General features: G+C 45.1%; 1 protein-coding gene across 1 annotated transcript in view; it reads left to right on the plus strand.

Annotated features, from left to right (window-relative positions):
* The window catches only part of GPCPD1 (glycerophosphocholine phosphodiesterase 1), a gene marked incomplete at both ends in the record, with an annotated part of 53,780 nt that overhangs the window by 28,318 nt on the left and 9,501 nt on the right, over positions 1-15,961 (plus strand). Inside the window, 11 exons of the mRNA XM_080716420.1 lie at positions 146-308; positions 841-973; positions 3,344-3,398; positions 7,767-7,859; positions 9,223-9,243; positions 9,991-10,068; positions 10,772-10,811; positions 10,937-10,998; positions 14,511-14,576; positions 14,999-15,135; positions 15,555-15,690. Of these exons, the coding sequence (XP_080572546.1) occupies positions 146-308; positions 841-973; positions 3,344-3,398; positions 7,767-7,859; positions 9,223-9,243; positions 9,991-10,068; positions 10,772-10,811; positions 10,937-10,998; positions 14,511-14,576; positions 14,999-15,135; positions 15,555-15,690 (984 nt within the window). The remainder of the gene's footprint in view (positions 1-145; positions 309-840; positions 974-3,343; positions 3,399-7,766; positions 7,860-9,222; positions 9,244-9,990; positions 10,069-10,771; positions 10,812-10,936; positions 10,999-14,510; positions 14,577-14,998; positions 15,136-15,554; positions 15,691-15,961) is intronic.

The raw sequence follows: 15,961 nt of genomic DNA on the forward strand, positions 1-15,961 counted from the left end.
GTGAGACTGTCAAACCTAGTGAGACACCGTTTCCAAATAAGAAAACCAGTCTGGGGGTATAGACTGGAGGTAGAAGACCCCTGAGTGCCACCCCCAGCCCCCCACCCAACACACAGCATTCAGAGCTCTGAACCTCCTTTTCCAGGAAGATCTCAGTGAGCACGTGGTTCAGGGCGATGCCCTTCCTGGACATGTGGGTGCAGCGTGCCTCCTGTCGTCCACCATCGCCGAGAGCGGGAAGAGTGCTGGGGTCCTCACTCTTCCCATTATGAGCAGAAACTCTCGGAAAACCATAGGCAAAGTGCGAGGTAAGTCTGGAGGACAGGCAGGCCTTACAAGTGCCGTAAGGTGAAGTTAAAAGGGTTTTAGTTTTCAGTTTTAAGCTGGGCGTGGTGGTGCCCTGTAATCCCAGCATTTGGGAGGCTGAGACTGGAGGATCACAGTTCGCGGCCAGCCTCGGCTACTTACTGAAGCCCTTTGCAACTCAGTGAGACCCGGTTTCAAAATAAAGAATAAAAAATAGGGCAGGGGGTGTAGCTCGGAGGTAGATCGCCCCTGGGTTCCATCCCCAGTACAGCAAATTCGTTTTAGTATTAAATTAAGTATTTGACAATGACAAAGATTAGTACTTTTGCTTTAAATTATTAACTTGTAAAATAACAATTTAAGGAGCATGTCTATTAATTTTTCTATAAGCTTTACTTTGAATTAATTCTGACACAATTTCTCATCTTATTGCTAGAGAGCACTAAAGCTGGTTTAATGACTATTAAAATATCATTGACCCCGTGATGGCCTTTTTAGTCATCTTTATCTTTGTCCCTCTCTTTTCTATGAAAGTTGACTTTATCATCATTAAGCCGTTGCCCGGATACAGTTGTGACATGAGATCTTCATTTTCCAAGTACTGGAAGCCAAGAATCCCGTTGGATGTTGGACACAGAGGTGCAGGGAATTCGACAACAACTGCACAGTAGGTTGAGTCTGTAGGAGCAGCCTTCAGTGGCCTGTGCTCGATAAGGGCTCACTGGCTCACCCCCTGGAGGCCAGATAGTGCGTTATGGGTCTGGGAACCAAGTAACTGACAGTAGCCATTGCCATTTCGAAATGATTAGAGATGAGTTGGTCATGATGGAGTAGGCCTGTAATCCCTGTACTTGGGAATCACAGGTGTGAGGACAACTTCAGCAAGTAGTGAGAATCTCAGCAACCTAGCGAGACCCTGTTTCAAAATTCAAATAAAAATAGGGCTGAGGCCGGGCGTGGTGGCGCACGCTTGTCATCCCCGCGCTTGGGAGGCGGAGACAGGAGGATCGCGCAGGTTCGAAGCCAGCCGTGCGCGCTGGCTTAAGAGACCCTGTTTCCAAAACTAAAAAAAAATGGGTCTGGGAGTGTAGCCCGGATATAGAAGGGCTTCCAGGAACCCCAGTACCACCAAAAAAAAAAAAAAAAATAGGGCTGAGAGTGAAGCTCAGAGGTAGAATGCTCAAGTTCAGTCTCCAGTAACACACACAAACACACACACACACACTAATAATAATAATAATAATAATAGAGATCAACTCAAGCTTGTTGTTAGTCTTTTAATACTATACTGAGTTAGTGATGAGAAAGATGTTAAAAGTATAAATCGAGGAGGGAAATCTCGATGCAGAGAGCTGTGCTGGCCTCTGGGGTCCGCCACACTCCTTGGTTTGGGCCTGTTGCGCTCTTTAGGTCCCAGACTCCTCATCTGTAAAATGGATGGGTTTGGTTCCTTTCTGCTCCAACATCCTCAGTTCTGATTAAGTGTATGTAAGCTTGGGACGTTTTAGTTCAAACGTGACCTCATCACAACGATGACCCCTTTCATCTCAATAATCTCAACCTGGTCTCTCCCAGTTTGAAGTTTATTTAATCCCAGTGCCATGGCTCATTGCCGTGGGCTTCTATGGCAGAGTCATCTCTTATTTTAAGTGATGCTGTGATAGTATCTGAGATGGTCATTGTGACCTTTTAAGTCTTGTTCTTAGTGTCTTCATACTTTTGCCATTTTGGTGTGTCAGTCTTCTCATTCCCTTACAGTCTTCCCTTATTAAATCACCTGGAGGCTTCATTTCAAGGAAGGAATTTCTGCCTCTCTTCCTCCCCACCCCCCACCCCGACCCCCCATTAAAAAGGATGATTAGGCCAGGTGTGCTGGTATACTCCCAGCATTTGGGAAACTGAGACAGGTAGGTGGATTGTAGGTTCCAGGCCATCCTGAGCAGCCTAGTGAGACTTTTTTTTTTCTTTTCTCTTTTCTTCTCTTCCTTTTTCCCTCCTCCTCCTCCTCTTCCTCCTCCTATAAATCCAATACAGACACTACCTCCAAAGTACACCCTCAGCCCTATTTCACAGTTTTATTTTAAAATAGAATCTTGCTAGGTCGATGAGAAGTGAAGCCCTCTTTCAAAAACAAAATTAGCTGGAGGTGATGGCACATACTTGTAATTCCTAGTACTTGGGAGGCTGAGAGAGGAGGATTACAGGTTCACGGCCAGACTCAAGGTGAGGCTAGACTGTCTACAACTTAGTGAAATCCTGTTTCAAAATAAAAAACAGGTGGGTGTGGTGGTGCACTCTTGTAATCCCAGTACTTGGAGGTTGAGACAGCAGGATCACAGGTTTACGGCCAGACTCAGCAACTTAATGAGAATGAGACCCTCCTCAACTTAGTAAGACCCTGTTTCAGAGTAAACATAAAGTAGGGCTGGAGGGTTTAACTGGGAGGTAGATGCTCCTGGGTTTAATTTCTAGTACCACCAAAAATAAAAAATAAAATAGGGTTGAGGGTGTAAATTGTAGGTAGAATACCTCTAGGTTCTGTCCTCAGTACCACATTGGTCACCTTGCTTGTCTTCAAGAAAAAAAATCCACGAGCCAGGGATGGTGGTGCATTCTTGTAATCCCAGGACTCAGGAGGCCGAGACAGGAGAATTGCAGCTTCAAGGTCAGCTTTGACAACACAGTGAGACCCTGTTTCAAACTAAAAATTAAATAGGACTCGGAGTGTGGCTCAGAGGTAGAACTTTCCTGGTTTCAACCCCCAGTACCAAAAAATAAAAAATACTCGGTACAGAGGTGGTATGAGCTAGATATAGTACGGCTTATGTCTATATTCAGCTTGTAAAGACATGTAACTGTTAGACCGTTAGACCTGCCATTTATAGGATAAATGCACACCCCAGCCACGTGTAGTCAGTCATGTTTGAGGGCTGCCAACGTTAATCTCTAGAGAAGAAATAGTTTCCATTGTTGAAATATAATTCACTTAACATTTGTTTTTTCTGTGGTATGTGATAATTATTTTTCTTTATTTCAGGCTAGCTAAAGTTCAAGAAAATACTATTGCTTCTTTAAGAAATGCTGCTAGTCATGTAAGTAACCTCCTCCTTTAAACAACTGGACTGTTGAAGTACAGAACTGTGTGGTCGTGGGCAGCCTCCTTCAGTCTGCACCTGTGGGCCGAAAGGCTGCGGCCGTGAGGATGCACACTTCAATTCCAGTACTTTGGGATGGGAGGCCGAGACAGGAGGATTGCAGGTCCAGGCCAGCCTCAGCTACACGAGACCCTCTGCAGTTTAGCGACAATAAAATAGGACTGAGGATGCAGCTTAGAGGTAGAATGCCCTTGAATAATTCATTCCTCAGTTTTACACACACACACACACACACACACACACACACATACACAGACATGGGGAAAAGGCTAAAAAGAAGGAATGCTTGTGCGTTTTTGAACCTATTTCTAAGTGAAAACTAAATATCTCTTGGCCCTTGTGTTTAGATTCATGGTAAAGATTGAGATGAAAAAAAATAGAATCATAAGCATCAATTTTTTTTTTTTTTGCGGGTCTGGGGATGGAACCCAGGGGCATTTGACCTCCGAGCTATACCTCCTGCCCTATTTTTTATTTTTTATTTTGAAACCGGGTCTCACTGAGTTGCAGAGGGCCTCACTAAGTAGCTGAGGCTGTCCGCAAACCACAATCCTCTGGTCTCAGCCTCCCAAATGCTGGGATTACAAGCGTGCGCCACCACGCCCGGCTAGCATCAGTTAAAAAATCTAGTATATTTTGAGTTATTAGGACAAGAAAAAGTTCTCACAAAACACTGATTTTCCCTAAGTATTATGCTTAGTCAGATACTCACTTAGGAAATAATACTTATGGTGGTAGTTTTATAGAAATTCAGAGTATATCAATTTCTACCCCACCTACTAGATTGTGTTAAAGTTCTCAACTTTTGTGTGTGTATGTATGTCTGTCTGTCTGTCTTTCTTTCTATCTATCTATCTATCTATCTATCTATCTATCTATCTATTGTGGTATGCAAGGGCTTTCTACCTCTGAGCTACACTAATAGCCCTGTTTGTTTTTTATTTGGAAGTAGGGTCTCACTAAGGTGCTGAGGCTGGCCAACACCCGAGATCCTCCTGTCTGTATTGGGTTTACACACATGAGCCACCATGCCCACCTACGTCCTTTTTTTATCCCATCACGAGGTATCAGAGTCCGAGTTTTAGGTTACCTTTCATTGCATTGTTGTTTGTTCTGTGGATTTAAACAGGGGCATTTCACCTCTGAGCTGTACCCCAGCACTTTTTATTTTGATCTCACTAAGTTGCTGAGGCTGGCCGTAACCTTGGGTCCTTCTGTCTCGACCTCCCAAATACTAGGGTTATAGGCACGCACTAGCATGCTTGCTTAGCTTTTACACAACTCAGTTTGACATTTTAAATCAAGAGCCTGCTATTCTCCCTTCATTTCTTTTCTTCTGTACTGTCAGGAAGCCTCAAGGTCCAAAATGAAACTCTTGCATTTCCAGTTCTTTCAGTGTCCTCCACATGCCTTAAACTTCATCTTCCTAAGTAGTTCAGTGAATAAGCTTGGTTTGTGGATGCTTATCACTTGTATGAACTAACATACATCTTAAGATAATTTTCCATATTTTAATTTCTCTAAAATTGAAATGAGTTTTACAACTTTGAGTCAGAGTTGAATTACCACTCTGTTTCCGCAATTTAGCTGTGTACAAAAAGCCCACCTATAGCCAGGCATGTTAGCGCATGCGTGGGAGTTTGAGACCGGAGGATCGCGGTTCGTGGATAGCCTCAGCTACTTAGTAAGGCCCTTTGCAACTCAGTGAGACCTGGTTTCAAAATAAAGGATAAGGGTCCGGCCCCCTGACTCCGACCCTGGGCGGTGGGCAGGCGCTGGCGGGGCACCACTAGGCGACCCCCTCTCCACCCGGAAGGGCCCTGTGGTCCGGGCCCCTGGCCCCGACCCTGGGCGGGTGGGCAGGCGCTGGCGGGGCACCCCTAGGCGACCCCCTCTCCACCCAAAAGGACCCTGTGGTCCGGGCCTCTGGCCCCAACCCTGGGCGGGTGGGCAGGCGCTGGCAGGGTACCCTTAGGCGATCCCCTACCCACTCAAAAGGGCCCTGTGGCCTGGGCCCCTGGCCCCGACCCTGGGCGGGTGGGCAGGCACTGGCGGGGCACCCTTCAGCCACCCCCTCTCCACCCGGAGGGACCCTGTGGTCCAGGACTCTGGCCCCGACCCTGAGCGGGTGGGCAGGCGCTGGCGGGGCACCCCTTGGTGACCCCTCCCCACCCGGAAGGACCCTGTGGTCTGGGCCTCTGTCCCCGACCCTGGGTGGGTGGGCAGGTTCTAGCGGGGCACCCTTCGCGACCCCCTCTCCACCCGGAAGGACCCTGTGGTCCTGGCCTCTGGCCCTGACCCTAGGCGGGTGGGCAGGCGCTGGCGTGGCATCCCCTGGCGACCCCCTCTCCACCTGGAAGGACCCTGTGTTCCGGGCCTCTCTCCCCGACCCTGGGCGGATGGGCAGGCATTGGTGGGGCACCCCTAGGTGAACCCCTTTCCACTTGGAAGGACCCTGTAAAAAAGGAAAATATCGGAGAGGGGTCAAGGAGGTGGCGGATGCCAGGATACTGGAGATGCAGACAAAACTTAACCAAATGAACTGGAATTATTGGAAAAATTCCCTGCTAAGGAGGACTGTTTCTCTACATTGTTAAGAATCTTGGACATCACCTGTAAGGAGAGAGACTTTAGCGGAGACCAAGGAGAAAGGCAGTGCTGAAAGCGGTCTTCACGTTGGTGGTGGAGACTTGTATTCAGGAGAAGCAGAAATCGGAGCCTACCAACCTTATTTTTTTTTTTGGAGAAATTACACCAAAGGTTGAGTGCTACCATCACGCATGCTTAGGAAGACTGGACAACATTCAGAGTGGAAAAAGAGCTTGGGAAAGATTTGATATGGTGGAGGCAGTGGCAGTGGCAGTGGCCAGTACTCAGGGGAGGCAGAGATCTGATGCATTACACCTGGAACCTTTGAAGTAATGACCCCAGAGGCAGAATGCTACCACCACGCACCCTCGAGAACGTGGGACAAATAGTTGGACGAAGAGGGTGCTCAAATTAGAGCCTGCCAAGGGGTGAGGCCAGCGACAGACACACAGCAAAGCTGGGATCGGAGCCTGCCGTGAGGCAAGGCTGGTGCTGGGGCCTCCAAGGCTGGGATCGGAGCCTGCCGAGGGGTTAGGCCGGTACCAGGGCCAATGGCCGGCATCGGAGCCAGCTATGAGGCAAGGCCGCTACTCGGGCCTCCGAGACCAGGATCAGAGCCTGCTGAGGGGTTAGGCCGGTGCCAGGGCTACTGGCCGGCATCGGAGCCTTCCGTGAGGCAAGGCCATTATTGAGGCCTCCGAGGCTGGGATTGGAGCCTGCAGAGGGGTTAGGCCGGTGCTGGGGCCAGTGAGGCCGGGATCGGAGCCTGCCGCGAGGCAAGGCCGATGCTGGGGCCTCCGAGACTGGGATCAGAGCCTGCTGAGGGGTTAGGCCGGTGGCAGGGCCACTGGCCGGCGTCGGAGCCTTCCGTGAGGCAAGGCCGCTATTGAGGCCTCTGAGGTCGGGATGGGAGCCTGCCGAGGGGTTAGGCCGCTGCTGGGGCCAGCGAGGCCGGTATTGGAGCCTGCCGTGAGACAAGGCTGGTGCTGGGGCCTCCGAGGCCAGGATTGTAGCCAGCTGAGGGGTTAGGCCAGTGTCGGGGCCAGCGAGGCCAGAACTGGGGCCTCCCATGAGGCAAGGCCGCTGCTTGAGCCAGCGAGGTCTGGATCAGTCCACCGGGTAGCCAGGCCACAGCTGGGGCTGTCAAGAGTGGGATCGGTATTTGAAACGCGGCATGCACAGAGAAATATCACAGAAAATTAAAACCAGATGCTTCCCCTAATCAGCAATAACTAGGAGGAAAGGGGCAACAGGAAGTGGTCGAGCTATAGAAAGGGCCCTATAGTGAAGCAGTTAAGGTGACCAATCAGAGGGTATGAAATAGGGGAGGATGGCTTTTACAAAAAGGTTGCGCATTATAAAAGAGATTTTTTTTTCATGTTGGTTGTTTTAATTTTTACTTTTGAAACAGGGTCTGCTAGGTTCCCGAGAGTCACTCTTCTCAGATCCTGTCCTCAACCCTGTGATCCCCATCTCAGCCTCCCAAGTTCGGGAATTACCATGCCTGAAGGGGGAAAAAAAAGTGTTTTAAGAGATATAAATTGCTCCTTAGAAAAAAGCTTGACATGTGGTATTAAAGAATTAGCAAGGACGTTTTGTTTTTATGTACAAATCCTGTAATTTTATGGTTTACAATAGATTCTCGTGTCCTTGTACTTTTAGATGTATTGTGCACCAGACAGTGTTTTTAAAACCTGCTTCCTTTCCTTCCACCAGGGCGCAGCCTTTGTGGAATTCGATGTGCACCTTTCAAAGGACTTCGTGCCTGTGGTGTATCACGATCTCACCTGCTGTTTGAGTATGAAAAAGGTATGTTGGAATTCCTTTACTTTAAACTTTTAAAATTTGGAAAAGTTGTAAAAAGCCAGGATGCTTATTTCACTAGTCATTTATTAGGGTTAATCCATTCCTTTTTTTGGTGAATTATTGCTAACCATTTCCTCGCTAAAGCTCTTACCATATCTAAAGGATGTGGAGATGCGAATGTTGATCTCCTATTGGGCTTCCCTCTGTATGGCACTGATAGAAGGACACGCTGGGGTTCTGTACCAGTCCACCACTGTCAGTACATTGAAGCAGAAGATGAGGAATATGTTTGTACGCCCCCTTCTTTTCTGCTTCATAGTATTTCTCAAATTAGTAGGCTGCTCTGGTATGTTGAAGCAGGAGGAGCCGTGGTAGAAACGCTGAAGTGGCTAGGAGCTGGGGAGGTGAGGCTCCCAGGGCAGGAGGAGCCGACCAGAGAGCAGAGAGCCACGGGAGGCTTGTGAGCGAGAGGGGAGAGGGTCAGAACTCATCTTACAGTGAGCAGAGCAGGACTCTCAGAGGACGCAGATTGAAGGCAAGGGGAGCAGGGACGGGTACAGCAGAGAAAGGGATAATGAGAAGAGGGCACGAAGGAGAGGAGCCAGAGGGAGGCTGAAAGTGCTTATCTTGCGTGGAGACGCACGCCTGGACTTGGGAGGCTGAGACAGGAGGATCACAGGTTCATAGTCAGCCTCACCACATCGTAGTGAGACCCTGCTTCAAAATAAAAAAATAAGGCTGGGGTGTAGCTCAGAGGCAGAGGGCCTCTAGATTCAATCCCCAGCACCAAAGAAATTAAAAATAAACTAAAAATTAGAAACAGCTTGGGGTTTCACTCTGAGGTAAAATACCCCTGGATTCAATCCTTAGTAGCAAAAAAAGGAGCATTTTTCTTGTATAAACCTAATTTCCCGTATTATATGGTCCGTGAAAGACTCCCAGCTCCGCCTGCTGGCAGAGTCCTGTGAGGTTGGGTTGCCATGAGAGCTACAGAGAGAATCTTCTGTTTCTGTGGAGTCAGGATAGGGGTGGAAGGAGATGCGTCTGTTCAGATGGTGAAAAAAGAATGAAGAGAAAGGAAGCAGGTGTTTGGCTGTGGAGAACACTATCATAGAGAGCTCATGAGGGAGCCAAGGACACCCCTGTTCTCGCCATCTTGCTTGAGGTTGAAGTTACATGAGTTCATTGGGAATGAAGAGTGAATTGCATATATTTTTTGGTTAAATTTTAATTATCGAACTGTTGTTTTTCTTATAAAAACAATTCATGTCCATTAGGAAGACTATGAAATGAAAATAAAAGCCTCTCTTTACCCCCTTCCTTGATCTCACTCCTGTGCTTAATAGTTTCTTGTATATCCTTCCAGAAAAACTTTGTGCAAACACAGGTTCGTACCCGCGTACATGAGTGGATACACATGTGTATTCATAAACGCAGTGGGTTGTTGGGTTAACGATGCACTGATGGTGCTTGACCTCACTTCCTTAACATGGCGAGCGGTAGCAACAGCAGTGTGCCATTTGGTATGGCAGTAAAGCCTTACAGAGTAGATTTGCCTGTGGGAAAGCATAGATCAGAGTTTTTGCTGAATATGATTGCTTGTATTAATGGGGCAGTTTTTATGGCAATTCTTTAATGGCTGCTATTTTAATTAAACTTAAATTTGAAAGTTAGAAACTGACAAATTAATCCTTGGTAGTACTTGCATGTTGGTTTCCCAGGCATGTAGCATGGGTACATGTCAAGTGAAATAGGAACAGCACGGTAGGAAGCAGAAACGCGAGGCCGGCACCTGGCTTGCCCTCGGGTGCGTCTTCAGCGCCACAGCTTCCTCCCATGTGGCTCCCGGCGCTCCCTGCCTGCTTTAAGCCAAGCCAGGGGCTGCGAGGAGGCTCACTGGCAGAGCGTTTGCCCAGCATGTGCAAGGCCCTGGGTCCCATGCCAGCATCACACACACCCAAGTAGAGACAGTATAAAAGCTTGGAGGTTATGCAAGAAGGGCTCTGGCACGGGGTCGCAATGATTACGAAATCACTCGTCATTCAGTAAGTCAAGATTGTAGCTTACAAGCAAGATTGTGGAAACATTAATTAATAATTAAATGGGGCCATTTTTCTCCTTTTTTGTTTTTTAGAAATATGAGGCTGATCCAGTTGAATTATTTGAAATTCCAGTAAAAGAATTAACATTTGACCAACTCCAGTTGTTAAAGGTGGTAACAGTAGCATAAAATCTAAACTATTCTTTGGCTTTAGTGCTGTTTGTACTTGCCAATATGTGGTGGAGATCTCTTTGTACATGGGGATGGCTGTGTAGTCAGTATGCGTAGAGTATGCCTTAGATTCCTATTCTAATTTGGGAGAGTGGGTTTATGCTGATTTACCTGTCTTCTCTAACAGTGTTCTTGGATGCCACTGATTTTGCATTCATGAAGGGGCTAGGCTATAAGTCCTTGTAAGCCTTAGGGGCGAGCCATTGACATCACAATCTTAGGTTGCTTCTGGTCTGCGGTAGCACGTCTCTAACTGACACTAATTCCTTTTTACGTGCTAGTTGGTTTTACATATATATTCATTTCTAGGATCTTTGTATTTTTTGTTTCATCTTCTAATTTTACACGATTACTTTCCCATCCCTATTGATACCTAAATAGATGGTTGAATAAGTATTAGCAGTTTCCTAACTACTTAATTTTTATGTTCTTTTCCCCCACTTGGGTACTTGATCATGGTCTTTTGTGTATTTATGCACATGTAAAATGTAAACAGTGGCTATCGTTTATTCTTAACCTGGCAGTCCTCTCTATATTCTATGGTGCTTTCTGACTTGCTAGGTTTTTGTGGTACAGTTTAGTAGCCATTTCTTTTCAATGAGGCACTTTCCTCCTAATTGCGTTTTGTGTTCTTATTTTCTAGCTTGCTCATGTGACTGCGTTAAAATCGAAAGATCGGAAAGGTACGCACAGAATGGACTGCATAACTTCCTAGCAGGCATCCACTCTCTTTTATTAGGACATAGTAAAAGATCTTAGCAATACAGTAGCATTTTACTCACAAAATTTTTGTAATTTAAAATTTCAGAATCTTTGGCTGAGGAAGAAAGCTTCATTTCTGAAAACCAGCCATTTCCTTCTCTTAAGATGGTAAGTTCTGAGGAAAACCAGGGCAAAGCTTTCTCGTTAATTCTATCGCCCGAGTAATTGATTTGTGTCTTGAACATGGCTGCTAAAGACCATCAAGAACATGATTAATGTAAGCGTATCATCACGGGGGTTTTAAAAGATGCATATTTGTGTGGTATATTGTGCTGTTTCTTGTTTTTAAAAGTAACTTACCTGCTGAAATGAATAAAAATTCCCTGTCAGTGGGTTAACTTGTTAAGAATAGCAAACTCACAAATTTCTCTCTATAAACAGGAAGGAAAGGGCACGGTAAAATGGGTGGGAGAAAGACATGATGTTGGGAGAGGTCTTTTTACATTATTTAAAAGTAGCTGTTGGAAAGAAATGAGATTCTCCATCCAGAGAAAATAAGTGGCTTCATAACTTAAAATTAGACACAGTTTCAGACATCCACTCTGAAAGGTTGCAAGCACAAACTAGCACGAAACTAGACCAGATCCAGAGAAGAACCTTGGACAGCATCAGGAGCATGCAGGTGGGCTGCGAGGGTCCTCCTCGCTCCTGTGGAGACGTATGGGAGCGGTGCCCGTTACCTGCTGTTAAAATGTGACACTGTTTAGAAGGAAGGAAGTGGCACAAGTAATCCCTAAGGATTGTTTTGTTAAAACATTATGCGTATATTGTCTGAGGAATTCATAAAGACCAACTAAATCATTAAAGAAAATCTCAAGTGGTCAAAAGTAAATTAAGAATTTTTGATCTACAAGATGGCGTCACACTAGAGCCCCCAAAGTGCACATGGCTGTCATGCATTTAAAACATTTTTGTGTGCATGTGTGTGGTACCAGAGATGGAATCCGGGGGAAATTCTACCTCTGAGTCCCACTCCCAGCCCGAATTTTTATTCTTTGTTTTGAAACCAGATCTCACTAGGTTAGGAGGGCCTCACAAGTTGCTGGAGCTGGCTTCCTTCCAACTTGTGATCCTCCTGTCTCAACTCCCCAATCCTAGGCTTACAAGCTTGTAGTCGCTAAGGGTGTGGCATCACTGATAATCTAAGATTGCAGGTTCAAAGGCAGCCTTGGAAACTTAGTCCCTCAGCAACATAGACACCGATTCAAAAATGAAATGGCAGTCTGCGATGGCGGCACACACTTGTAATCCCAGTACTTGGGAGGCTGAGACAGGAGGATCACAGTTTCACGGCCAGCCTTGGCTACTTAGTGAGGCCCTATGCAACTTAGTGAGAACCTGTTTCCAAATACATAAAATAGGGCTTGGGTGTAGCTTGGAGGTAGAAGGCCTCTGGGTTCCATCTCCAAAAAGAAAATAAATAAAAATAGCTAAGGATATAGCTCAGAGGTAGAGTGCCCTGAGTTCACTAAATTGCTGGGGATGGCCTCCATTCTGTGACCCTCAAGTGTCAGCCTCCCTAATATTGGGATTACTGGCATGCAACACCATGCCCAGCCTTCCCAACCTTTTTGAATCATAGAACAGAAGAAAATAATTTTTAATTGTATACTACATGTTTGACTTTTATTTAGCCCAATAAGTTGCTTTCATACACGCTAACAAATTTACTTGCCATCTCGGTCATTTAATCTCAAAGAATTTCTTTTTTTCTTTTTTTTCTTTTCTTTTTTTTTTTTTTTTTTTTTTGGTACTGGGGGTAGAACCCAGGGGCATTATACTTAGAGCCACACTCCCAGCTCTATTTTTTTTTTTTATTCTTTATTTTGAAACAGGGTCTCACTGAGTTGCACAGGGCCTCCCTAAGTAGCTGAGGCTGACCACAAACCCGGATCCTCCTGTCTCGCCTCCCAAGTGCTGGGATTGCAAGCATGGGCACCACGCCTGGCTCAGGGATGATCTTTCTGCAAGTTTGGTGCCAACTTTTACATCAGTAATAGACACTTTTGTCCTTGTTTTCCTAGTTTTTGCATTAGTTCAGTAAGAACATAGTAGGCAGCCGGGCGTGGTGGCGCACGCTTGTAATCCCCACGCTTGGGAGGCGGAGACAGGAGGATCACGCAGGTTTGAAGCCAGCCGGCCTCGCTGGCTTAAGAGACCCTGTTTCCAAATAAAAAATATAAAATAGGTCTGGGAGTGTAGCCTGACATAGAAAGGTTCCATCCCCAGTGTTGCAAATAAATAAATAAATAAATAAATAAATAAATAAATAAATAAATAACAGGCACCTTAAATAAATAAGGTCATAGGTATAGCAAAGAAGACAGAAAAGCCCGCACAAGATGGAGACACCGCTGTAGGCACTGCATGCGTGGAGCTGGTGCTGCAAGCCCAGGGTCCGGTCCCCAGGCCGCGTTCTTACCACTAAAGAACCTTATTAGTGTGCTTCAGTTTGCTATTGTAAAATTAACCCCACACATCGTACATGTTAAATGATTCCAACTTTTAAAAATAGTTCAAGTACAGATGTAATCTCTGCCAAATTCTGTTTGCCCTAAGCATGTTTATGTCTTGGCTGGGCATTTTGTTTTAAGACTAAACAAGTCAGCTCTTTGTACATTAATAACAAAGCCTCATATTTTCAAGTTGATTTTCTAGTTAGACTGTCAAAGTAATCTGATCACAGTGTATCCAGATTACTTTCTTTAATATATGCCCCCCCCCCCTTTAGTCCTGGTGATGGGATCTGGCCTTGTGCATGCTAGGCAAGCCCCCCACCACTGAGCCATAGCCCCAGCCCAGATAAATTCTTTAGATCAGTCGAACAACTTGTTCATTTATACAGATAATAGCATTTTGACTTATGGCCCTCAACATAGTCTTTCATTTGGAGATACATATTTTCAGGGAATTATCAAGGTATCTGTTAAGTATCATCACCTTCAAAACAAGCTAAAAGTTAGGTGTTCATATACAATCACATCTTAGTGGGTATATGGACATGCCTGAATTTAATTCAGAAGACTCCATGTGTTCCTGATGCTTACAGCTCACTTTGGATTTTTGGAAAGAATGGAGAAAGGTTTTTTTTGTTTGTTTGTTTATGTTCTTGTGGTACTGGGGATGGAACCCAGGGGCATTCTACCTTTGAGCTACACCCCTGGCCCTATTTTTTTTTTTTTTTTTTTTGAAACGGTCTCACAAAGTTGCAGAGGCCCTCGCTAAGAAACTGAGGCTAGCCGGGAACCGTGATCCTCCTGTTTCAGCCTCCCAGATGCTGCGATTACAAGCAGTGCCTCCATGCCCAGCTGGGGTTTTGATTCATTTGGCTCTGTCTGTGTGGTGGCGATTCCCAGTTATCACAGATACCGCTTCCAGCTGCTCCTGTAGCTGTTGAATGTCTTTGACCTTATTATTTAACGTAATAATCACTGCACAGGCTGTCAGATTGAGCATAAGAAGAGGTAGTGGTTTATACTGAAGACACAACACATTTTATCCTTTCTAGTAATAAATTTGTACTGACTGCTTTAACAATTCTATATTTTGTTTTGTTTTTCTTATTCTCCCATCTATCCAAAATCAAAACAAAATTTCACCACCAACAAATGAAACTCTAGGTTTTAGAGTCTTTGCCAGAAGATGTGGGGTTCAACATAGAAATAAAATGGATCTGCCAACAAAGGGTGAGTATTTATATAATTTCTTCTTTTCACCCTTTTCATTAAAGAAATTGTAGTGCGTATGGGATGCATGCAGAACGCATGGATTTTAGGTGCTCTTGCCAGCCCAGTGGGGGTGGGCGTAGCTCAGTGGAGGGTGTGCACTGTGTGAGGCCCTGGTCCATTCCCAGCCCCAAAACAGACGGCAGGGCGTGGGCTGGGGAGGAGACACCTGAGGGGCTGGATGCACTAACCTGATTTGATTAGTAGCCTTTGTGTTATGTCTGTGTATTCCCTAACATTCTGTGGTATACCTTAAATAAACACAGTAAAATATATTTGAAAATAATGTGTATCGTGTGACTTGGACTGGATGCTCTGCAGATTTTTTTCTAGCGTTGCTATTCTAGGATGTTTAATGACTTTCATTTTCCTTTTCCACATAGGATGGAATGTGGGATGGTAACTTATCAACATATTTTGACATGAATGTGTTTTTGGATATAATTTTAAAAACTGTCTTAGAAAACTCTGGGAAGAGGAGAATAGTGTTTTCCTCGTTTGATGCCGATATTTGTACAATGTGAGTAACACTCAGTTTATTTCTTCTGTACTCTTAGAATGTTGCTAGGACTCGGGACAGGTGGTGGCTGGCAGCCAGGAAGTTGTGCGGCGTGACCTTGATTGGTCCCCTCATGGGAGCTTGCTGGGGTCCCCTGTGGAGGCTGTCCCTCCAGGGTCCCAGAGCCTCACACCCTTGCTTCTGTGAACTAGCATGTTGTGTCCTCACCAGACTATAAGCCTTCGCGGGCTTTCTTATTGCCTGTGTCTTGAATATTTTAGCTCTTGTGCAGAAAAACTTTTTTGTTTTGACTAAAAGACAGCACATGTTAATAATGGTAGATATCTGAGTAATGGAATTTTGTTTATATTCTTAATATTTTCTAAAATTTCAAAATGATATTATCTCCCCACAAAATATTTTTAAATTATCTTTTTTAGGGTTCGGCAAAAGCAGAATAAATACCCCATATTATTTTTGACTCAAGGGAAATCTGATATTTACCCAGAACTCATGGACCTCAGATCTCGGACAACCCCCATTGCAATGAGCTTTGCACAGTTTGAAAATCTCCTGGTACTTATGTTTGAATTTTTACTTTTCATTTTCTGTTGTTTATGTTTTAGAACAGTGTAAATAATGTTTTATACTACTTTACCCACCTAATGGTTAAAAGTTTGACTAATGTATAATCAAGGAAGCTCTTAAAGATGAGGATGACCACGCATTCAGCATATGTGTGCGTATAAATTGCAGGCATACATAACTACTCTATTATGAATGTGTGTACATATAAAATGCTTTAAAGGGAAATTATAAGACAAGTTCTAACATTTTCTTTTTCTGC

The sequence above is a fragment of the Muscardinus avellanarius genome (genome assembly GCF_963383645.1).
Source record: "Muscardinus avellanarius genome assembly, chromosome: 19".
In the NCBI taxonomy this organism is placed as follows: Eukaryota; Metazoa; Chordata; class Mammalia; order Rodentia; family Gliridae; genus Muscardinus; species Muscardinus avellanarius.